The sequence below is a fragment of the Pseudonaja textilis genome, chromosome 2, assembly GCF_049901715.1.
Source record: "Pseudonaja textilis isolate UNSWEBS1 chromosome 2, rPseTex1.2, whole genome shotgun sequence".
NCBI lineage: Eukaryota > Metazoa > Chordata > Lepidosauria > Squamata > Elapidae > Pseudonaja > Pseudonaja textilis.
The window spans coordinates 44,559,274-44,587,256 of record NC_141991.1 but is presented as its reverse complement, the minus strand read 5'-3'; the positions used below and the strand labels follow the sequence as shown (position 1 = coordinate 44,587,256).

The 27,983-nt window shown below is 40.0% G+C and overlaps 1 protein-coding gene and 1 long non-coding RNA gene across 4 annotated transcripts in view; both read right to left on the bottom strand.

The window, feature by feature from the left end:
• LOC148126839 (uncharacterized) overlaps positions 1 to 27,983 on the bottom strand; it is a 400,892-nt gene that overhangs the window by 134,561 nt on the left and 238,348 nt on the right. The gene's annotated exons all lie outside the window — the stretch shown is intronic.
• KLF15 (KLF transcription factor 15) lies at positions 62 to 27,983 on the bottom strand. Of its 3 annotated transcripts, none has more exons than XM_026723151.2 (3): positions 27,634 to 27,983; positions 14,077 to 15,174; positions 62 to 3,641 (listed from the first exon to the last, which is right to left on the bottom strand). In XM_026723151.2, the coding sequence occupies exons 2-3, from the start codon at positions 15,117 to 15,119 to the stop codon at positions 3,473 to 3,475; spliced, it is 1,212 nt and encodes a 403-aa protein (XP_026578936.1). In that variant the 5' UTR covers positions 15,120 to 15,174; positions 27,634 to 27,983; the 3' UTR covers positions 62 to 3,472. The 3 variants fall into 3 exon arrangements, with proteins under 3 accessions (XP_026578936.1, XP_087779875.1, XP_087779876.1); XM_087923749.1 differs by lacking the exon at positions 27,634 to 27,983 and adding an exon at positions 19,078 to 19,180; XM_087923750.1 differs by lacking the exon at positions 27,634 to 27,983 and adding an exon at positions 16,709 to 16,786.

Genomic DNA, 27,983 nt, shown 5'->3' with positions numbered 1-27,983 from the left:
ACTATTTAGAAAATTAGAATTTCTAATTTATGAGTGGAAACCAGAAATTAATATAACATTATTTGTAAAATTTAAAATTTCTTTTTTTATTGTCAAAGTAAATATATTTTATGAAGAACAAAAGAAAAATATACAGAATTGTAACTTATGTACACTGGCTTTAAAGATATTATTTTGACTCTAATTTACATCATCTTTGTGTTTTTAAAAGATATTTTATATAGATATGCAATATGTACAATTTTATTTACATACATTCATAGGATGTGAGATAAAAACTAGTCAATAGGAGAGACATTCACATAGAGTATACAAATTTCCAGAGGACCAAAGGAATGCATTCCTAGCGTAGAGAAATGGAACTATTGCTCTTAAATGACAACATGGCCTCTGTTTTGACCTACTCAACCCAGAATTGCAGTGTTTTAATTCCCGTTTGGTTAACATAAAAAGATAGGGCATGATGCTAAAATGCATTGCTACTGAGCCCCTCTGAAAGCAGAGAACTGCTCACAGCTAATCCTGTCCCACTGCTTTCAGGGAGGTTCAACCAGGTTCAAGCATGACTATGTTTGCTCAGATTTGCTATCAACATGACAGCTATGACTGTACAACACATTTAGTTTTGCAATTGAATTGACCCATTGGGGCTTTGAATGATCATCTAAAGCTAAAACAGAACAAAAAGCTGCATTAAAAGTAATCCAACTTAAAATGTTGCACAAATACTGCCACAAGGTCCTTAACTGATTTGTTATGCATGTTGTGTGATCATAGCCTATTCTTTAAAAATATCCAACAACCCTACTTACTACATTCTCATTCTCTAGAAACATCCTAAAAATCAGTAGAGTACAAAAAGAAGAAAAAATGGTGGAAGGAAATGTTGCCTAACACGGTATTTTTTTCTGCTGCATCAGATTATCTCTGTGTTGTGTATATTCCCTTTAAAAAAAATTAAAGGCCCTTAAGACAGCTACCATGCTAGTTGGCTGGAACACCCAATGCTCCAGTTGCATTGCTCTCTGAATAGTGGCCCATATGGGCACTGAGCATTCTAGTACCGCTTACTGCTGAAATCTCTCAAAGTGCTTTCATAAAACATTCATGAAGTCTGAAGTCCTTCCTCTTCAGCCACTAGGAATATGGATTAGGTTCAGTACTGTAAACAAGGGCAAATTGGCTCAGCTGGTTTTTTTCACCCTTAGTCTGGGAAGATGCGATAGAAGCTGAGGCAAAAGGATTGGCACAGTTAGAAACTAACGGTAACGTTCCAGAAGAGGTCACATAGATGTTTTTTTTTGCAGGAATGGTAGTTGATTAAGGCTCCGCATACCCAAAGTTAATGGCACAGCAAGAAATTGACACAGGATTTCATGCAGCTATCCCATTCTCCCACAGCACAATCAGGGGAAGGGGGGAGAGAACGGGGTGGGACACACTAGCCCGCTGAAGGATCTATTAAAGACTAATGACAAGCATCATTCCTGGAAAAGAGGGCCATGATCCTTTTCTGCTATTCAATAAAGCAACAGAGGTGGCCACCCTTCCAGGACCAGGAGCACCTTTGTAATTTTGAGCCATATCAGTTTAGAAAATGGTCATCGTGCAGGAAGGTTTGCCTGTTCATACAGTGCCTGCCAAGAGAGGAAATGGCCAATCACCAAACACCCATTTAACAATATTCAAAACTGGGGAAATGGCTTTCCTCTACTACTACCACAAGCCTCCTGAATATTCTACACCTCTTCAGCTTATCAATTTTTTTCTAAGAGCACCTTCAAGTTCATATCAGATTATGAGGCATTCATGCATATGGCTTCCCATGGTGGGGGTTGTATATTAAAAAAAAACAATTATCAAGTTGAGTAGAGTCTGGAACAATAGCCATCACATTCCCTACTTCTGATAGTAGCACCTTAGCAGTATTATAGTTTGAACTTCATAGAAAAACTCCATTCATTTCCTCCATAGAACTGGTCAGCCAAATACACACGCACACATGCAAACACACACCTATCAAATCCACAGCCTACCTTAGTTTCTTATACGGTAGGAACAGATTGTCCATGGCTGGATTTTGGCACTATGACGTATAGTGCAGGATTGATGTGCTCTACTAATAAAGAACCAAAAGAAAATTCCTAGATAAATGATTTAATACATTGAATAGATGAATATTTGGCCTTCTTAATAACTGGTGTGGTTGACAATTCTATTCATCTTTGGTATAAGTCTTTAATTATGCAAGCTTAACTGTTTAAGACCTTGGGAAAAATATTATCAGATTCTAATTATGAAATGTGAGAGAATTGCCTCAGCTTGGATTTCTCCAACTTGATTGTGATGTTTGGGGACTTCTGCAAGACAAATCCACTTGTCCACATGTCCAAGTTGAAGAAAAACAGTTTTAGCCCCTTCTGTGTGTCCAATCCAGAGATTATGAATCTGAATAGTATGAAATGGAGAACTGGGCAACAGGATACTTCTTTGAAATTTACCACAGTTTTATACAACCTAAAGAAGACTTGTGCCTAAATTGTGGGACAACTCATGCAAAGCTATTATCTCTGGGCTGAATGACAAAAGGTCATATTTTGGAGATTAGGTGAAAAGGCATGAATGTCTTATCCTAATTTATTTATCTCCTTCAGCCATGTGAGATATAACAGGCATTTTCAAACATACTAATCTTTACATGGGATTAAGAACAAGGGAGAGTGAAGCATCTTCTCAAGAGGGAAAGCCGGTAAGTCTGCAAATGGCAGCAAACTAATAGGCTCAGATATGTTGTGCACACAATCTGGAAAAATATAGGGTTTATCCAGACTAGTTCCATAGTTTATTGCTTAGTCTAATCAAAGATCCACCTATTGGCAATCTTCTTTCTATATACAGACATACTCAGTCACACATGCACATGTATTGCTAACATGTTTCTTCTGTTCAGGCTCCTTTGAGAGCACCTATGAAGATCTAGCTAGGGAACCCAACATCAAATCATTGTATCAACAAAAATGAACTCATGAAAATGAAGTGGATTTCTTTTCCATTTCAAAAGGAAATTGTTCTTTCCAAAGCGGATAAATAGGCCAACTTAATAATATTAATAATGCATTAAAAAAAAAACAACCTCATGATGAATAGCCCTATACATGAGCAAAAGTGCTCAGGAATGCCAGAACTGTAATTAACTAGCAGCAAGTTGTCCATATATTATCATGATGTTGGAGCTCAAATGATTGAAAATGAAATGCTGTAATTCTGTAATTTTCAAAAAGAAGTGGCAGCGACAGCAACAAAAAGAATTAGAAAAAAATAGCAAAGCTGGTGAATGATGGGGGGAGGGGAAAGGGACGTGATGTCTTAATGGCAGCGGTTACATGGAGAGAAATAAATTATCACAAGAAAGGAACAATTGCTGCTTATGGCAGTTCTTAGAGGCATGGTGGAAAGGACTGGACCGGACACATCAATTGACTGAGCGCACTGAGCGGCTGCTTCGTGGAAATCGATGGACTTTGACATGCTTGGACAGGTGGTCACTCCGTGCAAACTTCTTCTCACACACAGGGCACTGATATGGTTTCACTCCAGAGTGGGACCGTCGATGTCGAGAAAGTTCATCTGATCGTGAGAACCTGGAAGCAAATAAGAAAAGATTATCAGTGTGATGCCTTCACCTTTAAGTGGTCATCACCATACAGTATATAAAAACAGAATCAAGAATATTCAACATTATGATCATTCTTTCAAGGAAATACTCCTGAAGAATACTTCATTTTCTCCCCTTTTATGGCCCTGTAATCCCTTGTATCGAAGTGGGTGACTGAATGGAGCTGAGCATTTACTGGTCGGATGTCCTTCTTAATGCCTATGAGGAGTTTGCAGCAGATATTTACTCTTTGCACCCCAATAGAGAAACATCTGGCACTGCCTAGGATTGAACTCTCAACCTCTTGAGTGTGAGGCGAGTGTCTTCATCTCTAGGCCATCACACCACTCAGCTGAAGAATACTTCAATAAATCCTGCCAAATAGATTATTTTTATTCATCAGGACATTTTTTGGAAAGCACTCAGGGAGGCAAGTAACCCAAGATGCATATATGAAAAGTCATTCAAACAATGGTTCAATATCTGAAACATTTTCATTTCAAAGTAAGTTATTTCAGAATCTTGGATTATCTCCACCCTCCTGTTTACTGGCCATGGCTTTCAATGTACACATATATTATGTATACACACACACACACATACAAACCAAAACAGAGAGAGAAAATGGCAATTATATGAAAAGTAACTGGGCAGAGATAAGTCTCAAATGAATATTATGCTACTCACATCTTAATAAGACCCTATTATTCATACATTGTAGAGTATAAAGCAGAGATTGTCCAAAAGCTTTTTAGTATCCATTTGCTCTCACCTACATAAACAATAGCAGGCCAATCTATTTTATGGCAATATGGTTAAGGCTTCCCTATCAGTTACTCTAGGCACAGTGCTCATTTCCATTTCTTAGCCAAGGGAGTCAGCGTTGCCCGAAGACATTTTCCATGACCATGTGGCCAGCACGGCTATAAGCCAAAGACACATGGAATGCTATTATCTTCCTACCAAACTGATACTTATTAAATTACTTGCATTTACATGCTTTCGAACTACGAGGCAGGCAGGAGCTGGGACAAGTAATGAGAGTTCACCCCATTGCATGATGCTTGAGCCTTGAACCCAGGCTGTCAACTTTCAAGCTGAAAAGAAACTCTCAAGACATTCTTTTGAAATACACATTTTGCTAGGAAAAATTCCAAAGGCCTTTTTTTTTCCTGCCCTCCCCTCCAAAAAGGAGGGTTTTAATTTTCCATTTTCTAGGATAAAATAATTGCTGCTGTCACCTGCAACAAACCTGAGGTAAGGAAATAAATTTCCTCTGCTCCAAGAATGGGTTTTCCCCCACAGAAATTTCATTAGGCATTTCCAAAGTATCATTTGCATGCAGAATTAAAATGAAAAGTCAATTGGAAAACCTAAGAATTCATGAAACACACTTGGGCTTAGACACCTTTGAATAGTAGAATCTCATAGTTGGTATCAGCCAGAACAGTGATGAAGATTGACATAAACTAGAATCTTTAAGAACTGTTGTTCCTATAGGAAATAAATGAAATTAGAGGCATATCTTATCCAAAAAATGTATTGATCCCAATAATTTCCTCCTCCTTCATGTTAAAAGTGGAAAAATTTGGAAGAGTTTGGGGAGCTATGTCCAAAGTATTGAGAGGCCACATGTAAGGACCCTGAGATGTCAAGTGGTACAACTTTGTTTTAAGAGGATAAAGTTAGTTTTTCTTCAAGAAAAAAATATAACTTCTCTTCACAAGCTAGAAGAGAACTGGACTTTTTAAACTGAAACACTACCAACAATTATGTGACATTTTTGTTCATTTTTTCTTTGTATTTTATCTCTATTCTTTTAGGGAATTAAAAAATTACCCCTGCTAAATAGAATTCTTGTCTGTAGTCTCTCTGATATTTATTAAGCATGTTTGAACAAAATATTTCTTAATGTTTGTTGTTGGACTTTAGGAGCAAGACCTCTTGGAGTAGGGAGGGAGAAGGTTCAGGGTATGTGCTACCTGGCCCATGAAAAGGAACATGAGTTAATATGATAAAAATATATTTTGTATCACAGCTAAGCCTTCAGTTGATCAGGTAACAACATTGCTATGTTGGCATTCAGTTTGCTTGAAAAGATCGGTTTACTATAACTACAGAAATAAAATTGCAGCTCCTAATGTGCTTACAATATGTACCCACCCAAACATTAAACATAAAAGATTCAGATTATTATATAATGCTCTCTGAAGACAGAAATGGACAGTGTGTTTTATAAATTGATTTTTCCACATTTAGGTTTGATTGGGTATTAATATACAATTATTATCTTTCATTTATGGAACCTTATACAGACTCCAGATATTATCAACTTCCATTTTTAAACCCTCCCATGTTTCCTGGCCATCTCGTTTGCCTTTTTCTTGATAGGAAATGTAAATGTTGAGGATAAAAAGGCAGTTTTCTGTACATGCTTTTGAATAGTAGCAGCAGGAGCTCCCAAGCAAAGGATTTAGTGCTATTAAATATGCTAATTGAAGATTAGTTTGAAAGTTGCCTTGATTCTCTGAGCTACTCTTCTCACAAGATGCTGGAGTCATTTTTCTAGGAATGGGAAAGTAATAAGCAATCAATTGTGGAACTGTGAATCAATTTAAACAGGATTTTGTGCATCTCTTGGATCAACTCCAAGGCATTTGACTTGATCTGGAGATTCAATTATTTCTCCTAATGATATTCAGTTAGCAGAGCTGCATTAGAGTAAAGAATATGATATCTAAACTAGATAAAAACCCAATTACTCCAGAAAGAGTCTTTAGTATTAATCATTATTTTAGTTGCTACTGGCAGATTTAACTACCAGAAAGTCCACTGAAGTCACCAGTTCTCCAAGAACACAATTTAAGAACAACTGAAAGCACAATTAACATTAACATTCCTTACAGATAGCTTATAGGGCAGTAGTAACAAATAGTGGAAGGACAAGATTCCATGCTGGATCTCTACAGAAACATCTCTTTCAGAATAATTTTGAAAGGAATTCCAAATTTTTAGTATTTTTAATTCAACTTTCCTATGAAATCAAAATGGAATCTCATGGATTAGACATATTATATCTAATCTTCTGAAGGAATCGCTGATATACTTGAAGTTCCAAGGACTGTCACATCTATAAATTTGCAAGCATTGACTTCTCAAATATCAAGGGCGTGAAATTAAGACTAACTTCATAGGTGAAATATGATTCATGGAACTGAGTTTAGGTGTGTGAACTTCAAAAGGTTCCAAGCAGAATTTTTGAAAACAGAATTCATATATTGTTAATTCTATCACTTTCAGTATTTCTACCGATCTTATACCCATTTAATCATCTCTTGCATTTTGTATTTGGCTAGTGGGTTTTTGTGTGTGTGTGTGTGTGTGTGTGTGTGTGTGAGACAATAACATCTAGTTCAGCTGGGTCTTTTAAAAATTTATATGGGAAATGTTTCTCTGGAAAGGAGATTTATTCATGTAACTGCTGTTTAAGGACCCCATAATGGTACAAAAAACTATCAATGCAATTAAAAATTAATCAGGGCTAGCAGAATAATTTGCCCAGAATAATTGTAACCATGACATGCAACATTTTACTACCTTGTAAGCTTTCCCAACCTAGAACCCTGGCTGGGCTAGAATGGAGGAAACTGTTTTACATTTTGTCAGAGCAATTTTATCTATTCAATCCAGGATTGTCTCTTTTAGTACCCAGTACCCTAATCTTCTCACTTGGGAGAAATGGCTCCTGAATGTAGGACATTTTCATGTTGAGAGATTGCAATACTGTATACAGTTAGGAGGTGATGTGCTACCTGAGAGTTTATATCACATTACAAGACAGATCTCTACAATCTGCAGAAACAGGGCTGCTGCTGCTAGCAGAGGCAAAATAGTGAAAGCAAAAAGAGGCCCTGCTCACACAACAGAAAACCCCAAAAAGGTGGAAGAAAGTAGATCGCCTCACAGGCTGATATCAGATTTCCTGATGTTTCCTGAACACTGTCTTGCTCCAATGGAACCCCACTGGCATCAGCAGAAGAGGCCTTTTCTAGGTCCTGTCAGCCATGGAATTTCACCTAGCAGGAGGATCAAGGAGAACAGACTTCTCGGTCGTGGCCTCCTGCCTGTGAGAATGACTTGCCACAGAGGTGAGATCCAACCCCACCCCTCTGGCCTTCTGGAACGGCCTTAAAATGTGGCTCTGTTGGTTGACTTGGCCCCGTGATGGGAGCTCACTATGCTAGAAGTGGTTGATTGAGTGAGAAACAAAATTCCATCATCACCACCCTTCCCCCATACCACCCATGTCCTTGATTTACATCTTTTATTTATTTGCTGTCAAAACTTAAATTTTAATGCCTTTTTATCTACGCTTTTATACTACTGTAGGCCATCCAGAGCCACTCGAGACAGTGAAAAGGGTAGCGTATAAATTTAATAAATGAGTATAAAACATCCAGTTTCTTTGGGCTGGTGAGCAAGTATTCTGATCAGGAGTGGAGCTGCTAAGTAAAGGAAAACACACACACAAAGACTCAAACACATCAATCCTTCCATTCTCTAACAAAGCTGCTACCAGATGCCTTGCCTGGCTCAAGATTTAAATAAGAAAAGCTAGGCTCTTCAGAAAAGCAGAGACAAAGGGCCTTTTGTACTTTTGTACTTTTCAGAGTGTTTCTTGTTCTAGTACCAGTGAGATGTTGAAGAAGAACTCTGAGCTCCGAAACACATCAAGAAATGGGATCATCAATCTTGCACCTATCTGTTTCAGATTTCCTTCCTTCTTCGGTTCAGCTCGGAGTTACCCTGGGCTTGCTCAGTGGGGCTGAGAAAGAAAGCGGGGGTGATATTAAGCCCAGAGAATGGTGACAAGAGCAGTTTTATTTTATTTTTTTCCTGTGAAGCAAAGACGGTAAGGCACAAACCAAACTGGAGGTAGTACAGTCCAAATTCATTTTAGAAGCAAAAACTTCTAATGCAGCCAATCATGCTGGCTAGGGAATTCTGGGAGTTGAAGTCCAAAGTTGCTATGGTTGGGAAATACCGAACTCTTCTCTTCCAACTACTGTTTGCTCCTCTGCTTTTTTTTTTTTAAACCTCATAGTACCTCTGATAAAAATGGGTACCAAGCTAGAGGAGTGCCAGGCTAACATCTATGCTAACATCTACCAAGCTGTCATTCAACCGTTTTCTCTAGAACTTATACGACAGTTTGGTTAAGGGCTCACTTGATGCTGGAACCCACAGACTACTGATTCTGGAAAAGATAATGAGTTATTTCATTTAATAAACCTTGGGACAGGGAATAAGAATTTAATCCTGGTGCACTATCCAAATAGAAGGGCTGTAGCTCTGATCATGAACAATTAAAATACCCCAGGACAAGTTTCCAAAGACTGTATGGAGGAAAGGGCATTTGTAATCTCGGAAATATGGCCTATCAGTGCTGACTAGGATAGTATGACTTGGTATGTTATCAGTTATAATGTTTGGTTATAACACACCCAACCACATCGAAAGAAAACCAGGTTGTGCAAAGCTACTATAGATAATACTCAACTAAATGGAGCAATGACACAGGTAGTCCTTAACTTGCGACCACAACTGAGCCCAAAATTTCTGTTGCTAAGCCAAGACAGTTGGTAAGAGAATTTTGCCCCATTTTACAAACTTTCTTGCCACAGTTGCTAAGTGAATCATTGCAGTTGCTAAGTTAATAGTACATTCATTACGTGAATCTGGCTTCCCCATTGACTTTGCTTGTCAGAAGGTTGCCAAAGGTGATCAATGACCTTGGGACACTGCAAGCATCATAAATATGAATCCGTTGCCAAGCATCTGAATTTGGATTATGGGGATGCTGCAATGGTTTTAAGTGTGAAAAACGGTTATGAGTCACTTTTTTCTGTCCCATTGTAACTTTGAATGATCGCTAAATGAACTGCTGTAGATCAAGGACTACCTGCATTGATAGTTAATAAGAGGAAGGGATTATCAATGAAACCAAACAATTTAAAAAAGCCAAGATGGCTACAGTTGTGTATGTATTTGATTTTCAAACAAGAAAAACCAAACACAAACTTTTCATTCTTCTGTTTGTTTTTAAAGATGCACACTTCGAGTAAATAGCCAGTCTCTATACAGAGCTCTGCTCTCAACTTTCCCTTTTCTTTCTGAACTCCAGATCATTGCCCTTGGAGCCCACACTTACTATCCCCAACCAGAAATGCTAATGCTTCTACACTGAAACCAGTAGTGGTTTTCGACCTCTGCTATATACATTCTTCCTGTGCGACATTTTTCAAGCTTCCGAATAATCTTATGTGCATTTACTTGGAAAAAATGTCTATTCGACCTGACGTAAAGAAGAAAGAAAGGGAGAAAAATACCAGAAGCATTTAAGACAACCTGGAAAAAAACAGAGGCTTCAGATATATTTGTTCTAGTCTTGTGAGGTCTCACTCTCTCTTCAAGCTCCAAAGAAGTAAACATAACCTGCTGATAAAAGAAAGCTGCGTAATTCCAAGCTCAGCTGGCTCAGTCAATTTGACAATCTGACTTTGATGTTCAAGAAGAACATTCAATTGATGTTGGAAAGCAGAGATGCGTCCCCAAAGAGAGGAACATATGAAGGAAAAATGCAGCAACTTCCCTTCCTTTGTATAGCAACAAATTCTAGTGGCAAACATGGATTGGGATCAGAATAACACCCAAATTCAGATGGAATTAGACTGGAGCAGAGGTGGTATTCAGCAGGTTCTGACCAGTTCTGGAGAACTGGTAGAGGAAATTTTGAGTAGTTCAGAGAACCGGCAAATCCCACCTCTGACGGGCCCTGCCCCCATCTATTCTCTGCCTCCTGAGTCCCAGCTGATCAGCTGGGTCCTCTTTTGTTGCCTTGCACAGGAGAATATAGCTGAAAAGCAGGTTAGTGGGGTGAGGAAGTAAATAGGGATTTTGCAGTATCCTTCCCCTGCCACGCCCACCAAGCCACGCCCACTGAGCCACATTATGCTCACCAAGCCATGCCCACAGAACTGGTAGTAAAATTTTTTGAATCCCACCACTGCACTGGAGGCATTTGACTTTCTTCAGTACATTTGTCCAGCCAGAAGGAAAAAATCCTGGAGAAATATCTAAGATTAGCTTGTTGCCAATTACAGCTTTACCCTATTTATCACTTAATCCAGTGACCCCCAACCTTTTGGGCACCAGGGAGCAGTTTCATAGAAGGAGGCTTTTCTGAGGTATGGGTGGGCAGGTATGGTTTCGCATGCTGTCTGCATCTCCCACACACACGGAAGGGGCTTTACTTGTTTGCACGGCCTGATTTCTGGCATGCCACAGACCAGGGATTGGGGACCCGAGACTTACTCCTTAACTTAAAAGCAATTCTCAAATCACTTGGTTGATTTGTGAATTTCACAAGTTGAACCACTAAATGAGAAGAAGCCTTGAGGAACAGAAGGAAGAGCTACAGCCAAAATAATGGTCAGATAAAAGAATCCTGAGTCTGGGCCAGAATTGTAATTGTGAGAAAGCATTTCAAGCAAGACTCTCTGTCATTCACACAAAAATAAAGGGAGTCAGGAAAGCCCATTCAGATTTGAAAAATTCTGTTACTGTAATCATATAATAAAAGTAAGTATTCCTATGCATAACTTTGGCTTCCTGATTTTGTCTATCTTGGAGGGATGACACTACCTTTTTGGTGGGTTTTCATCATAGCAATCGTGCATTTTAGTTATATTTGCTGAAAACAAGAGGGCCAGAGATGTGCTCGATTAGCACTTGGGAGCGGTACAGAAGAGTAAAGTGAAGCATGGAATTGATAGTTCACAAAGGAATATGAAGCAGTGGTATTACTAAGTTCCATAGCATTGAGATTCATTTGCCACGGCTTTTCTTCTATTTGTTTTTAAGGCCAGCAAACCTTGTGACATATTTAGTCCACAAGCCATTCTAAATGTTCCCTTCCCCTCTGTTTTGGAAGAAGGGCCACTGATCTGGCTGACTCAAGGCACTATTTCTGAATTCTGGTTAGCCAATTTATATTTGCCCAAAGACAAGTACCCACAAACACAAATATACAAGCAAATTTCAGAGTGCAGAGTAGTAACTTTTTGGGGGGTGGGGGTGGGGGGCTGCACTTAAAATGGGATGCTAGTGAGGACCACTTTAGAGTAAAATGAAAAATCAACCAAGTCGATTTTTGAGATGATAGGAGAATGAGGGTCGAAGGGAGTAGCTGTTGTTTAAACCGTTAAGCCTATTTTAGGGCTTACATATAGTTTTCCACCTTTCCCATCTCAAAATGGTGGGACACTATGGCAAAATTTTTGGCAATTTTGGTAAACAAATCATTGAGAGCTAGACTGAAAGGCCTCAGGGATACATTCAGCCTTGAAACCTCAGCTTGCCCAACTCTGCACTAATCCAACATTCTCACACACATCCAAAATATCTGGAAAAGGACCATATTTAGTAAATACTCAACTGCTATGTTCTGAGAGTCAGTGAAACACCCTACAATGACTACTAAAGCATTATTAAATATTTTGCACATACTGCTATACAAAGAATTGGAAGCAAAAAAAATCATATGATCAGATATTCTTTAGGGAGTCCTTAAATTAGTCCCCAACCTCAAGCTGGGCAAAGCAGCAAACATACCTTCTTCCTATTTTCCCCACAACAACTACCCTGTGAGGTGGGTTGGTCTGAGAGATTGATTGGCCCAAGGTCACCCACCTGGCTTTCATGGCTAAAGTGGGACTTGAACACACAGCCTCCCGACTTCTAGCCTAGTACCTTGATCAGATCCCTCAGCCATCTAAGATGCAGGAGGCCTCTGTCTCTGTGTGGATTCTCAAGGGGCCATGGTTGCCCAGGAAGGTACAGGGTAATATTCCAGAATAGCCCAAGCTTAATAAATCAAACCTAGCTAATGCTGTCAAAGTCATCCCCTAGGATGCAGTTCCATTGGCGATGCTGCAAAGTCATTTCTATTCTTATTCTCTTTAAGCAGTTTGCCAGGAAGGTATTAGTCACAGTATGTTTTACATAATGGAAAATAAATATTACAAATGTTTATATAAAACTCTGTCATTAATAGACACCAATGCACCCCAGCCCATCCACCCCAAAAAAACCAGAGGAGGGAACCTTTATAGCATGCAAGGAAGGAATTCAAATCACTAATTCTGATTTTTTTTTTTCACATTTCAAAATTAAAGAAATTAAGTCTTGGGTTTACTTGATAAAGTAACCAATCCTGAATATGTGACCTAAAACTCCTACTATCTTTTAACTACTGGCAGTAACAACTGGGGGTCATGGAAGTTTAAATTCTCTTTATCTAAACATTTAGGAGTTATTTTAACTAATCTTTCCTTATCATGAAAAAAAATGTGTATTAATTTGAATCAATCTCTCTGTATGCAAACATACATTTATAAACTCTCACATGCATACAGTAATAAACAATCTATCTGAAACTACTGGAAGATCACACTTGTGGCTATCCATAGTAGAAAATATTTGTTGTTTATATCTTAGATTTTTAAGAGTCTTTTTTCACAGCTGAGATTTCAGTCAGAGTAGAACTGGAAGATATCTTGAAGTCTTCTAGTTCAACCCTCACCTCAAACAGGAGTCCCTATGCCATTTTGGACAGGTAGCTGTCCAGTCACTTCTTTAAAACCTCCAGTGATGAAGCACCCACAACTTCAGAAGACAAGCTATTCCACCAGTTATTTGTCCTCACTTTTAGAAAGTTTCTCCTTATCTGAGAAAGTATAAGTGCATTTGTGTTGTGTTCATTTGTGAAGAAATTAAGCTATTTACATAATAGAGATATCCTCTGATCCGTTGAGCTAAAAGGGATTTTGGAATCACAATCAACATTTTATAAATTGTAATGGGTAAAATATAGGAAGCTGACTTACATAATTCCTAAACGGGTGTGTTTTTCATATCCCTACTTAGTCTGGTCTTTTGAATTGATGATACTAGATACAGTAGATAGAAACACGGTCTCTCTAGCAGAAATCATTCCCAGCAGTTGCTATCAGACCTCTTAAGTGGAGTAGACAAGAATGAACCTTGGAATTTCTGAATGCAAAGAGTCTCTTTTCCTGCTGAACTATATCAGGGTATCTAAGCTTTACTAAAACAGTTTGCTAAAAGAGTAAACTGTGATTGGGTCAATGGCATTCAAACAGCAGAACTTGCTCTGTCAAGACTGACTTATCTTTTATAAATGGGATATCACCAAGTATTTTTATAATGGCCAACGTCCTATTATATAAATACAGTTGTTTCTGGAGAGTCACCAAATTTTAAGGGAACATGCTCTAATTACTTTGTTTATGACAGTAGAATTTATGAATTGGATTCAACCACCAAATGACAGTACTAACCTCCATCCACAGCCAGGCCAAGTACATGCAAAGGGTTTTTCCCCTGTGTGCCTTCTTAGATGGGCTTTCAAATGGCTGCTTTTGGTGTACATCTTGGTACATCCAGGAAAAGTACATTTGTGCATTTTAATGAGTTCTGCTGCAGGATTCTTTTGAAACTTTTGACCCATGATGACTCCAGTTTGACCCTGCATTGTACCTCCTGGACCAATGGGTTTTGCAGCTATTGGAACTGGAGCAATGCGGACAAATTTGGAAGATGAGTTCAAGTTGGATGATTGAACAAGTTGCGGCACCAGTGCAAAAGTTTGCCCTTGGATGTTGACCAAGAGCTGTGCAATTTTAATGTTTTCTTGCACTTGTCCTTGTGAACTAGGGCTCACATCTGATGGTTGCTTAACTTGAACTGGCTGGATCTGGAGCATGACTGGTATCCCTCCATCAATGGACACTGTTCCGTTGGATGTATGGCTGCCTTCCATTGCACCATTTGATTGTTCATTTTTACTGTCTTTTAAAGTAACACTTGGTACCATCTGGTCTTTTTGCTGTATGGAAGCTACAGTAATTTGGCTGCAAGCTCTCATGTCTTTGGTCTCACTCTTAGGTCCTTCTTTGAGATCAATCTCCATGTTTTCTTCCAAAAACTCCTCTATCTCCTCAAGGGTTGGCTGGAATGGTCCAGAATCTTCCATCTCCACTGTAAACTCTGGCATTCTAAAATTCTCCTCCTTCACAATGGGCTGAAGTCTCCTTTTATCCCACCAAGACACATGGCCATTCCCCAGAGATGCCTGGGACAACAAGTAGTCCAAGATACTGTCCTGATTCTCAGCACTTGATGAACTCCCATAGCTGGAGCCTAGAACTTGTGAATCTGGGCTCGAACAAGAACAAAAACTTGAGGAATCACTGTCATCTTCAGACACTGGGGAAGGCAGCATTTGGTATGACCTCCCAACAGCTGTCATGTCCCCAAAGTATCCAAGTGAAGGCTTGATGGATGAGAAAGATTCATCCGCAGGAAGCAAGTGATCCACCATTCCTGGATGATCTCTTTATGTGTGTCCCACCAGCATGTACCAAACGAGTGAAAACCTGAATGTGGGAAACACAAATGTTGACAGTTAGAAACCAGAAGTAATTGTTCATCTCAACATGCCTAAACCCTATAGCTGGATTTAGAATGCTTACATGTACAGCACATGTTGCTACATGTTTTGATCTAGGTTGTATCACCCAAGGGGATTTCTTGAGTGCTTGAAAGCTTTCTTTAAGATTGTGCCGCGTGCTTACAAAAGAATTATCTCCCCAAACCATTTCATAACTGTAAATTGATGATTGTACATTTACAACAAGCTTTCTTTTCAAATGTTTGTTGGCAAAAAGATAAGTGTTCTATATTTTAGCCATTAATCCTACAAATAAAGTTAAAGAATAAGCAGAGGGGGGGGGGGGAGAATACCGAGTTTTTCTCCCATCCCTGAATTTCTTTATAAAATAGAGATTTATCTCTAGGAAACAGTTTTCTATCTGCTGCAATTTTTATTCTTTCACATATACAAATATAGGCTAATTATTGTATGAAAGCAAGGAATCTCAGGAGCTAAAAAATATTGGCTGGTCTTCAATAAAAAATATACCATGGCAATTTTGCTTCCTTAGATTAATGAATCAAGCTTTTAGCATTAACATCTTCAGTGCTGGTCCTTATAAGGTTTTGAACCAAGCAAGATTCCTCAGTTACCATATTTCTGGAGGTGGAATCCATTTTTCCCCCCTGCCAGCTCTCTTCTTCAATAAGTAAGTAAAAATTATAGACCGAAAAAGAAAATATATTCATTTCTTTTCCTCTCCTTTGCAACATTTGGCCTGACTACAAGGTCACTGTTAAATGGTGCTGCCTGCATTACTGAATATTTATCATTTGCAAACACTACCTTAGAATGATCAAAACCACATTCCATTCCTAAATTTGGTTTAGAATTAGTCCTTCATTCAGGTTTTGGATTTCAAAGCCTTGCAACCAATCCAGTCGGCTGAGTGCTGCCATCCATCAATTCATTCAACTTCAGCATCTCTACAAAGCCCAGCATTGGGGGTGGGGCAGAATCACTCACAGACATCCATTCTACTCATTGAAGCAAATTCACACAGACATTTGTTACGTTCAGATGGAAGCATAAGCTGAAAATGTCTGCAACCAACCCTTGCCCATGTTTTCGTCCTAGCCAACTTTGAACTGGTTCAACAAAGGATTTCATGAACACACTGAAGAATATACATGTTTTAAGGAAGCTTTGATGGTTGTAGACACAATTTATTAGGTCTGCATTTGCAAGGCATGCAAGGAGAGAAGCAAGGGTTGGAGAAGGTGCATTGTAATAAAAAGCCTGTATTCTACCCTAAAAGAAACAGAAAACCTGAATATTTGCATTATTTTTAACATGGTCTTCTGCTATTGTTGCTATGATCACTTTGCCACAAAGTTATCCAAAGAAAGGGACATCATATTCACATAACTGATACAATTTATTCTGCATGCTTAACTTCCCAATCTTTGTTTCATCCCATTTGAAGGAAACTCATGCAAGATAAATGAGTAATTTAGCAAGAGATATTTTTCACTTACTCCATCAGGACTCATCTGTTAACATTCCACAGGATATCAGAGTACAAGTACATTTCTCTGAGAGAGAGCTTTTTGAATGATCTGGAATGGGGATATAGTTTGGGAGAAAAAGCACTCATCGGCTTGCCATTGCACACTTTAAGCACAAATACTAGACTTCTCTTTTATTTAACAGAGAGCATTTACAAAGTGATCACATATATAGAATAGCAGGAAGTTCAAGCAAAAGTTAGAGCCCATTTTGTGTGACTACCCCAGAAAAAAATTGAACCACAAAATTAATTCCTCACAATACTGATTTGAATGTTTAGAGCCAAAGCAAGCCAGTGACATTGGCAGCGAATACTTCAAAATGTTCTGCTTGGCTCCACAAACATTATCTCATAATCCTAGATGTGTCTCACTCAGACAGAAGTCTTTTGGGACCCATTCCCAGTATATGTACATTGGATTGCAGCTTTAATCCATTTACTCACTAAACTTAATTAACCTAAGCTTTAATTAAATCACTACTATGGCAAATGTTCTATCTGCATGTTTGGAACTAGGAGAATGTTTGTATATTTGTTCAGGCTGTTTGATGCTGGTACATTGGCATTCCCATAACACTGTATCTAGTAATAATCAATTTGAATGCTTTTTTAAAAATCTACCATTGAATTTATATTTAATCAAATAATTCATTCTTTGACAAATCGATGACTAGGTAGGCAAGTGTTGCATCAGTTTATAAACTCATACTTGAATTTTCTCCAGGAAAGAAAAGCCAGATCTACCAGTATAGTGTGAACAATCCCACAAACTAGACATATGGATATCTTTCTTCATCTAGAAAGCTTGACTTGTGTAAAATGCAAAAAAGCCACAACAATTGCAAATGATAGAACTGGAAGGCATTCCCATTTGGTTTCAGTTTTCTGCACCATTGTTCTTCTGACCATTTCTGGTCAGTTCAAGATGAAACTAAGTTCTTCCAATACTTTGGACACACTGGCTACTCCAGAAACTGATATTTAGCCAAACAAATCAGAACTTGAGAAGAGACCTGTTCTCTGCTCTTAGTTAAAGTGATTTAAGTGAATCCAGAGAGTCCCAAGTTCAAATCATACCAGAATGCTATTCTAGCCTGCCCACAAAGAGCCCAGTAAATTGCTTTGCTCTATTTTAGAAAAAGTAGAACTATTTTACTTGGGCAGCAGGGAGAGGGAGTTCAGAATTTTTATTTCTGCTTTTTTGCAGCTGCAATTTGCTGGACTGGAACTCTTTGCAATATCCTGATGTTTTTAGACTGTGCTTTTAAAATTATGTAGTTATTATTTATTGGGTAAATTCTTTCTGATCATTCCAGTCATACATTACACAGAGTAGCCAAAATTAAAATTAAAATAATTAAACAGAAAATACACTCTAAAATATAATACAGTAAAATATATTTGATTTCTTCCTTTTTATATTAACATTAATTCCCCTTTTCCGGGGGACACAGTATTTACAAACAAATAAGTAACTATTATACAGCATCATCATTTGGCCTAGTTCCAATGCTGCAATTGGACCTAGGATTAGGCAGCACACTCACATCCGAGGTTAGAAATGCCATTCAGACTCTTCGTGGAGCACATCTGATGTCACAAAAAGACAACAAATTGCTTATTAGTGATGAGAATGATAATTGCATTGACACTACCAAGGAAGGATGGACTGCTGGTGGGATTTTAGTCTTCAAAGTTGTTCCCTTTGACCATTAGGGAGTGTTGAATAGCTCTACTCAAGGGAATAAACTAACTTGGATTTTGGGATAGCTCCTTACTTAAGTTTTGTGGGCATATGAAGTGAAACATAACAGATACTTTTCAGCTTATCCATTGACTAGGCTATACCAGAATTTGTAATGACAAAACTGGAATAGGACAAGCCAAATCAAAAATCTCCAAATGTTTAGGGAATGTAAAACTGGGGAATATTTTCCCAACTTTAATCTCCTCAGCTCCAAATATTTAAATGGGAACATTTCTTCTTGATATTTTACTGACACTATTCTATCCAGAGCTAGAGACTCTTACAGCATAATTCTCTCCATTTCTAAATAGGATTGAATTAGAAGGCTAAAAGCAAGGTTAAATGGGTTGTGACTTTAAGCCTGTTTTGTATTGTGATCACTGGATCTACTGTAGGAAACAATGGCACATCCAAGCTGCCATGCAACCAATGAAGAGATGTACATTGGAGAAGGGAAGTATCTATGCCCATAAAAAATGTACAGCTCAGTAGAAGAGTAGAGAAAGCAAAGAAGATAGAAAGTTTCTTTGTAAAATTTTAAGCTTCCTCAGCTGCCCCGCCCCCCAGATGTTTTGGCTTCATCTTCTTACCTTGATTGGCATGCCCAACACATCTGGAGAAATCCTAGCGAGAGAAGCAGTTCCCTTCTCTCCGTTAGACATTACCATTTAAAATAGAATCAAGAATGATAGCGAAGTTCAGCGAAGAATGTGATACTAGCAAGATACATGAGAGGGCAGATGGAATACTAGCCGAGTCTCTGAAAGAAAAGTATGCTTTCTAATTAAAGCTCAGCTATTCTTCGTCTTGCATTTACCATACTAGTGGGCGCCCCCAGGATATCTTGCTCAGAAACATGAACACAGGGTAAACATACTACCCTATGATGCAGAGTTTAGTAGAAGGATGCAGGAGTTTAAGCCTCTTCCCACCAAAGCAGTCATTCAGTGCAGGTTCAACTATGCTGTGGGAATGGAAATGTTAAGTTGTATGCAAACTGTGAAAATGTAAATAGATGACTTTGTATATCTTGGTAGTATGTTTACTACAAAAAATAAAAAAAGTAGACAAATTTTAAGGCATGAAGGAAAAACTGTGAATAATGTGTGATCTGTTGCAAAGCACAAATGCTTGTTTAAAAAATGGAAGTGGTTGTGTATAGAAGGGTACTCCTGCTTACTTTGTAAGAGGGAAGTGAGAATTCAGAATGTCAGGAGAAATTTAAAAGTAATCTGAAGATTATGAAAATGGGATATCAAAGAAGTATGTATAGAAGTAAAGCAAGAAGACACAGGATCAAGAATGAAGGGGTAAGTGAACAGCAGGAATCAGTGGCCAATAGTAAAGAAGTATGTTGAGGTTGTATGTCACATAAAGAAAATGAACAATGATCAATTCAAAAATATGAAGAAAAAGTGAATGGAGAGAAAGAGAGAGACCTAGAAAATTGGGGTTGTATGGAGTTGATAATATCCTCAGAGACAGTGAAGTGAGGAGATCAAAGACAAAAGGCAATATACAAAATGCTGCATAGATACAGAAATCAGAGTGGTTTCCATGGATAGAAACGTAAGAGATAATACATAAGAGTGTTAGTGTAAAATAGATTTAGCTGTTTGTTTTTCTGTTTCTTATCTGTGGTTTTAGTATTTATCTTATTTCTTAATCCTTCATTGCACTTTGTACGATATTTACTAGAAAAAGGAACAATGACTATGTTTATATGTAATCCCTTTCTTACTAAAGTGAGCAAATTTCTTCTTTAATTTGAAATTCTCCAAACCTAATAAGAGATAATATGACAATTCTAGGCATAGAAGAGAACCTGTATTTTCATTTATTGAAATCTGCTCTCTCACCAATTGAAACTAGTTCTGGTTTAATAGAGAATAGATTCCTATCTGCTGCGACTGAAAACATCTAAGGAAAAACTCATTTCCCTACTCATAATAGTCTCAAGGTTTCTGCTGGGCTGTTTTTCTATGTTGCTTTCACACCAACCTTAAGACAAGGCTTAGGAAGACAAACGTAACTCTGTTCCAAAGAACAGTTGTCAGTTTAGGTCAGCAACTAAATATTAAAAGGACAGGAATTGTATTGCTGCATTTTGGACTCGACATTCAGAGAAGAATGTAGAAAGCTATGCAAAAACTGATCTGCTTGTCATTCTAGGAGGAGCTGAGAGCATTACAAGGGAATGCTATGTCACTGCAAGCATCATTAGCTTATTTGGTGTTTTTTAAGCAGCTGTGGATATGCTGACAACTGCATTCTAGAGCTGCCAACATCTTTTTTTCTCTTTGATGCAAAACAATCCCATAAATCTCTGCTTTCCTGACAGGACCGATTGCCCTGATATAATGTGTAGATACTTGTTTTCATTTGGTATAACCCGGAGTGGAACGTAAGCATATGTACTTTCTATGTTGGTCTTTGCCCAAATTCATCGGAATGCTGTGGCTCAGAAATTCCAAGAAACTCAGAACATAACACACCATTGCCACTGTTTTTATATAGGGAAAACATTAATCCAGCAGCTAGTATGTTCCAGCAGTCAGTGTTGAACTTGTTTGGATTGGAGAAATTTGAGCTCCAGACTCTGCTTAACTGCAGGATAACCTTCCCCATCCTGGTTCATTTTTTATCCCTCCATCCAAAAAGGCTTATTTTATGTATTTATAATCCCACCTTCATTATCTTAATAAATAACTCAAGGAATTTAACATATTAATACTCTTCCTCTTCCTATTTTCCCCACAACAACAACCCTATGAGGTGAATTGGGTTGAGAAAGAGGGACTGGCTTTAAGTTACCCACCTATCTTTCATGCCTTAGCTGGGACTAGAACTCCCAGTCTCCTGCTTTCTAGCCAGAATGGGACAACTTGCCACAGTCAGCTCAGCACTGCCAATTCACCATGGCCAACTAGTCATAGGACAACTCGCTGTGGCCAACTTGCCAAGGGACAACTCACCGCGGGATAATTCAACAACTATATTTAATTATTTTTTAAAATATTTTAATTTTTATCATTCACATTTTATTTTATCCTCATTTTGCATCCCTTCTTTATGAAATGATTCCACCATTTTTTTTTACTATTATGTAACTTTTTCCTACAGCAAGTTGTCCCGTGGTGAGTTGGCTGCTAAACAAAACAACCAATGAGGCTGACTTGAGATTCTGGGCTTTTCCCACAAACAACACTAGGTTAAAGAGAGTAGCATTGATTAGTGTTCCTTCTGCCACCGATACACATGTGCCATTCAGGCACCCAACCACCTGTGCATTAGGCTGCCCTGAGAACGGGTCCTATTCATGTACAGAGGTATGCTTATAGGGAATTGCTTCGTAGAGGCAATTCTGGACCTATCAGAATTCCTTTTCTATATGCCAGGAGTGCCCAGTCTGAATTTATTTGTTTTCTTAGCACCAGGTGACAGAGGGAAGAGCCAATGGAGGGACCCATCAATGATTTCTGCATTCTTGGGATAGATGAACTATGTTTGATGCTTAAAAGCAGTCAAAAGGAGCAAGAAACAATGCAACACACATACACAATTGCATATTCATTACTTCTTATTATATTATCATATAGAGACACTGAGCAAAGTATGGCATTGGGAGTAATTGTCTTCCACAATTAATCCTTGGGGCTTTAGATTCTATCTGAAGTCCCTCCCTAGGTGTATCTATAGATGTGCACACACCAGAGGCTGAGTGTATGAACACAATGCACTTCACAGACTTCTTTGAATATACAGGTAGTCCTTGACTTACAACAGTTCATTTAGTGACCATTCAAAGTTACAACTGTACTGAAAAAACTGACATGACCATTTTTCAAGCTTACAACCATTGCAGCATCCCCATGATCATCCGGTCAAGACTCAGACGCTTGTCAATTGATTCATATTTATGTCGGTTGCAGTGTCCTGAGCAGAGGTGGTATTCAGCAGGTTCTAACCAGTTCTGGAGAACCAGTAGTGAAAATTTTGAGTAGTTCAGAGAACCGGCAAATACCACCTCTGAGCCCCCATTTATTCTCTGCCCCTCAAGTCCCAGCTGATTGGCTGGGTCTTCTTTTGTTGCCCTGCACAGGACAATGGAGCTGGAAAGCAGGTTAGTAGGGTGGGGAGGAAATGGGATTTTGCAGTATCCTTCCCCTGCCACTCCCACCAAGCCACGCCCACCAAGTCACACCCACCAAGTCACACCCCCAGAACCAGTAGTAAAAAAAATGGAATCCCACCACTGGCCCTGAGGTCATATGATCACCTTTTGCAACCTTCTGACAAGCATAATCAATGGAGAAGCCCGATTCACTTAACAACCTTGTTATTAACTTAACAACTGCAGCAATTCATTTAACAATTGTGGCAAGAAAAGTTGTAAAATGGGGCAAAATTCACTTAACAAATGTCTCACTAAACAACATAAATTTGGGGCTCAATTGTGGTCATAAGTCAAGGACTACTTGTACAAATTTGCTCACTCTCTGTCATTTCTTTTCCTTTTACAACGAGAAACACTGTGCTCTTGTATATCCTTGCATTGTAAGGTTTGACAGCTCTGCCAGAAACAAAAAACCTCCAGATAATAATCTAGAACACAACATAGAAGAGGAACTCTGTTCTAATCCACAAAGATGACAACTGGAGCACACACTATGTGCGTTTTGAGCAAGGCATACAATAATCCAGTGTTAGGTACTAATGTATCCCAAGGCAGGGCAACAAATCTTGAGTGCTCTGGTGTGATCCGTAACCCTGTATGGCAGAGGGATGGAGAAATTGGGACAGGGTCAAATTCGTTCACTGAACTATGTGGTTAACCAGAGATTTCAACTCACAGTCTGTGTGAGCCAACACTCTAGAAACAAACTTGGTGGGTATCATATGAACATTTTAAAAAGATACATTTGAATCTGAATCATGGCTGCTGTACGCCTTGCTGTTCACGCTGGGTCAAGAATGAATGAATGAACGAATGAATGAATGAATGAATGAATGAACGAACGAACAAATCAAATGTATACTATGTAGTATCTCCTAATAAAAGCCTTTACTGTCTGTATGCTTAGGAAAGTTTAAATATATAGCTGCAAGAAAGCCTTTCCAGCTTAGGAGAGACTCAGGTCTGTCAGAACTGTTAATTTTGGCTGGTTGTATGTTTTACAGCAGGGGTCCCCAACTCCCAGGCCATGGACCGATACCCATCCGTGGCCTGTTAGGAACCGGGCCGCACGGCTGGAGGTGAGCAGCAGCCGAGCAAAACTGTGCACACAAGGGATCTAAGGTTGTATATGCCTTTTCCCTCTTCCACAGTCTATGGGAAAGCTGCCTTCCACAAAACCTGCCTCTGGTGCCAAAAAAATTGGGGACTGCTGTTTTACAAAGACAAACATTTAGTAGCATCAGACGATAATTTCCTTATATTTATGAATTACTCCATGCATCCGATGAAGTGAGCTCATGAAATGCCTTTTAATAAAATGTATTATTGTAATTTTAAAAAAAGGCTACCTAGACTCCATTTTTCACTACCACAGACTAACGTTGCTCTTCTACAATGTCTACATAACGGTGAGTCTCTATATAACCACGATGGTGAACCTATGGCATGCATGCTGGAAGTGGCAGGCAGAGCCATTTCTGCCAGCACATGAGCCGTCGCCCCAGATCAGGTGCACTGTGCATGTGGGCGTGCCTCCCACCAGCCAGCTGATTGTTGGGTATCTGCCACGCATGTGCGGGGGGACTGTGCACATGCGTGAGATGTGCACACATGTGCAGAGGCATGCAGCATGTGCACGAGGGGGTCACACTTGCAGGTGCTGGGGGAGGGGGAGGTCATGCGTGCAGTGCATTATGGGTGTAGGCACATAAGTGTGCGCCCTTGCACGCGCATCCTTTTGGCACGCGACAACGAAAAGGTTAGCCATCACTGCTATATAACATGGCAACAACTGGATAGGATACCATCTGCTTAATTTTCCCAAGGAGAAGAATTCTTTTGTAGATCTCATGGCCACTGAAAACATTGCAGAGATGTTCTACAGGCCTCTTGGAAGGTTTAAATGTTAAAGGGCGGGTTCCCACCTTTTGTTCTCCCTCTCCAAGCACTATCTCAGTCCCTTTACTGCCCACCCTAGGTCATTTCCTAATCTTATTGCATTATTTTGCACTTTGTAATTTACAGTACATCGCCTGTCACACTTGGCCGGGTAGGCAGCAAGGTAGGAGTGCTGATTCTTAAAGCAAAGGAGCCATTAGGACACAGGGATTCAAGTGCAGAGCAGTTGTCAAGCCTGTTCTATAGTTTTCAGGATTTCCTAGCTTTATCTATACCTCTGCTAAAAACGAAACATGGCTGAGAAGGGACTGAGATCCCTTTCTTTGCCTGAAGTTATTTGGCTTGAAAATATATCCGTCCCTTTATTCTTTGCTGAAGATTTTGCTTTACGGTACCAACATTTTGATAAGCTTTAATCTGCAGCTCTGGCCAAACTACCTGAGCTTCGGTCATTCATGCAGTTCACACATGCATGCAGTCCCGAATCTGTCTATCTATATGCTCCTCTATCCAGCTCAGGGAGGAGGGAGGAGAGCTCAGAGATTCATTGAAGTGGTGGGGGGTGGGGTGGGGGGAGAAGAGATGGAAGTGACAGCTGTATGAAATTACGTTGCAGTTTAGGCAAATGTTTTTAAACCCCTCCCTCAGCTTTACATAGCATGGAATTAAAGAAACTCAGTTTCCCTGGTGCTATTCTCTCTTCCGCACTCCCTTCCTTTGGACTCTGAAGTTTGGAATGACCGAAAGTAACCCAGCAGCCATTTCTCTCTCTCTCTCCCTCTCCCTCCCCCCACTCTCTCTTTTTCAGCATTATCACAACAGCCAGAACAGAACAGAACATGCAGCTGCCTCCTCCTGTTCTTGCTCTAGGTTACTTCCTCACCATTACCTTCCAAAAGGAGTCCAATACACACACACACACACACACACACAAATTCTGCTGGAAAAAAATACGAAATATTTCTGCCGCAGCCATTGGAAACATCACCTCATCTCCAAAGGTAAAAATGATGTAAGCCACAAAGTTTCCACAGCAAAATATGTTGCAAGGAACGAAGGGAAATCTCCCTGCAGTTCAGAAGAACACCTTGAGTGCTCTCCGGTCAGGTGCAACAAGACCTTCTCCAAACTGCTGCCCTCTGAATATGCGGATTATATCTCAGCCCAAGCTTCGGCCAATGGCCATACCGGCCAGGGTAAAGATACAAACTGTATGTAGCAGGACAAGACTGGAGAAGATCAACGGAGAGAGGGACAGAAATGAATCTTTGCCTTGGCAATATTTGTGAAAAATAATAGGAGTTGGGTTTTCCCCTACATTCTTGAAAGCTGTCTCACTGACATGAGGAAAAATAAATGGGTGGTTTTCAGATGGCATTGTATAGTATATACAGCTTTCTCTTTCACACACACACACACACATGAAATAAACAGCTTCCAAACAGGAAACAATCCTATACTTTCTCCCAAAAATTTGTCCACCTCCCCCCCCAAAAAAAAGACTCTTTGGGGAATAACTTTGGGTTATCGGATATACCCAGTCCTCAGACAGGATTTGGGGTATACCCTATGGGAAAGAGATAACTCTAACAATTAGAATTCTATTATTAGGTCCCCAAAAAGAAGGATTTTTCTGGGGCAAGTGAACAATGCTGATGGCAGATTGGAAAATTTCAAATCCCATAGCAGGTCTTATCCAAGAGACTTTCCATATAATTCTATCATTGCTACAAATCCATCCATTTAAACACTGCAATGTCACAACTAGTTAGCTGCTTCTTAAGACTTAATCCAGCAATTTCTGGGGTTTAATGGTTGGCATGGGCCAGCCTTCCTCAAAGACACCCAACAGATATCTTCACTTCCCATCATTTTCAACCCCCAGCAGTCCTGTGTTGGCAGAAATGATGGGAGATGTAGTCAAACACCTTCATATGGCTTCCATATTCAGCAGTTACCAAAAGCACCAGTTAATTTCTCCCTGCTGGGCTCATGCACGCTGCCTGCAGCCTGCGTTTCTGTAGCCCCACTGGGGATATTGAAAGGGGGGTGGGGGGTTGTGGGGAGAGAAAAAAAATAAAAGACAGCAGCCCAGCTCTTCTGAGCGGCTTTTAAATCCAAAAAGGGAACCAAAAGGCCTGGGAGCATTTGCACACAATGGTACAAGTGGCAGATCTGGGAGCTTGTCAGGTGGCATTGAAAAGCGGCCTTCTCACGTCCTGGGTTAACAGAAGAAATGGAAAAGTACCTGCCTGTTTATTTGCTGCCGAAGGGGAGGCGACAGTCACCGCACCGGCACAGCGACTCCCAGAGTTTACGGCCGCCTGACGAAAACGAGTTTTCTCTAGCAAAGCTCTGGGAAATCGCCTTTTTTTTTTTTTTTTTTGCTCGTTCTTCGGAACTTGGGCGCTCCGATCGATCGGAGAGCCACCGGCGCCTTTAGACGCCGGATCGCGGTCCTTCAAAGCCGGGCAGAAGGGGGCTCCTCCGTCATCTCTCCCACCCACCCACCCTCCCTCCTCCCAGTCCCCGTCCTTTATGACAAACAACTTCGCGCCCAGAGAACGCCGCCTTGGCCTCCATGTCCCGGAGCAAAGGCGGATTTTCGCCCGTCCTTCTTCCGTCCACTTGTTTAGCATCCCGAAAACCAGAGTCCACCCCACCCCACCCCACAGGCTGACTACCCGACCGGCCCCACTCCTCTCCAGCGACCCGGGAGATCTGCGAGCAGCACGTTCCCTTCCCGCGCAACGCGGCTTGCACACAGTGTGTTCTCTCTCACACACACAAGGACACACGCACGCGGGTCGGATTCCTTCACTAACAGCCGCGCGCTTCTCTTTCTTTCTTTCTTTCTTTCTTTCTTTCTTTCTTCTTCTTCTTCTTCTTCTTCTTCTTCTTCTTCTTCTTCTTCTTCTTCTTCTTCTTCTTCTTCTTCTTCTCCTCCTCCTCCTCTTCCTCTTCTTCTCCCTCGCGGGTCCTTCTTCTTCTTCCCCGCCACCCCACCGGCCCCGTCCTCTCTCTCCAGTCGCGCCCTCCCATTGCGTGAAGAGGCGGGATCCCTTCTTACCTGAACTTTCTCTGTTTCCTCAACTCCCGGAATGCGGGTGAGTCTGTTAGCTGGGAGGGAAAGAAACACCCCGCCAAACTTTAAATTAACCCCAAACCAACGGAGAAAAAAAGATCCCGACCGGCAGCCACTCCTCCTGGCATTTAAGGGGGGAAAAATGAGGGGAAAAGATGCAGCTATTTAAAAAACAAAAAACCAACGTTTCCCTCGAGAAGATTGACAGGATGGCAAACGTCGTCCCTGGCGATCGCCAACAGGCGAAGGGAGTTCCGACGCGCGACCAGCAATCCAGAGGGTGATGTGTCCTTTAGCTCTCCTCGCGTAGTACTATATCCCCATCACATGACCGC

Coding starts and splice junctions, on each gene's coding strand:
- KLF15 (XM_026723151.2), bottom strand. CDS start 15,119: ATGGTGGATCACTTGCTTCCTGCGGATGAATCTTTCTCATCCATCAAG. Junction 3,642..14,076: donor TGGCCTGGCTGTGGATGGAG/GTTAGTACTGTC, acceptor ATTTGCTTCCAG/GTTCTCACGATCAGATGAAC.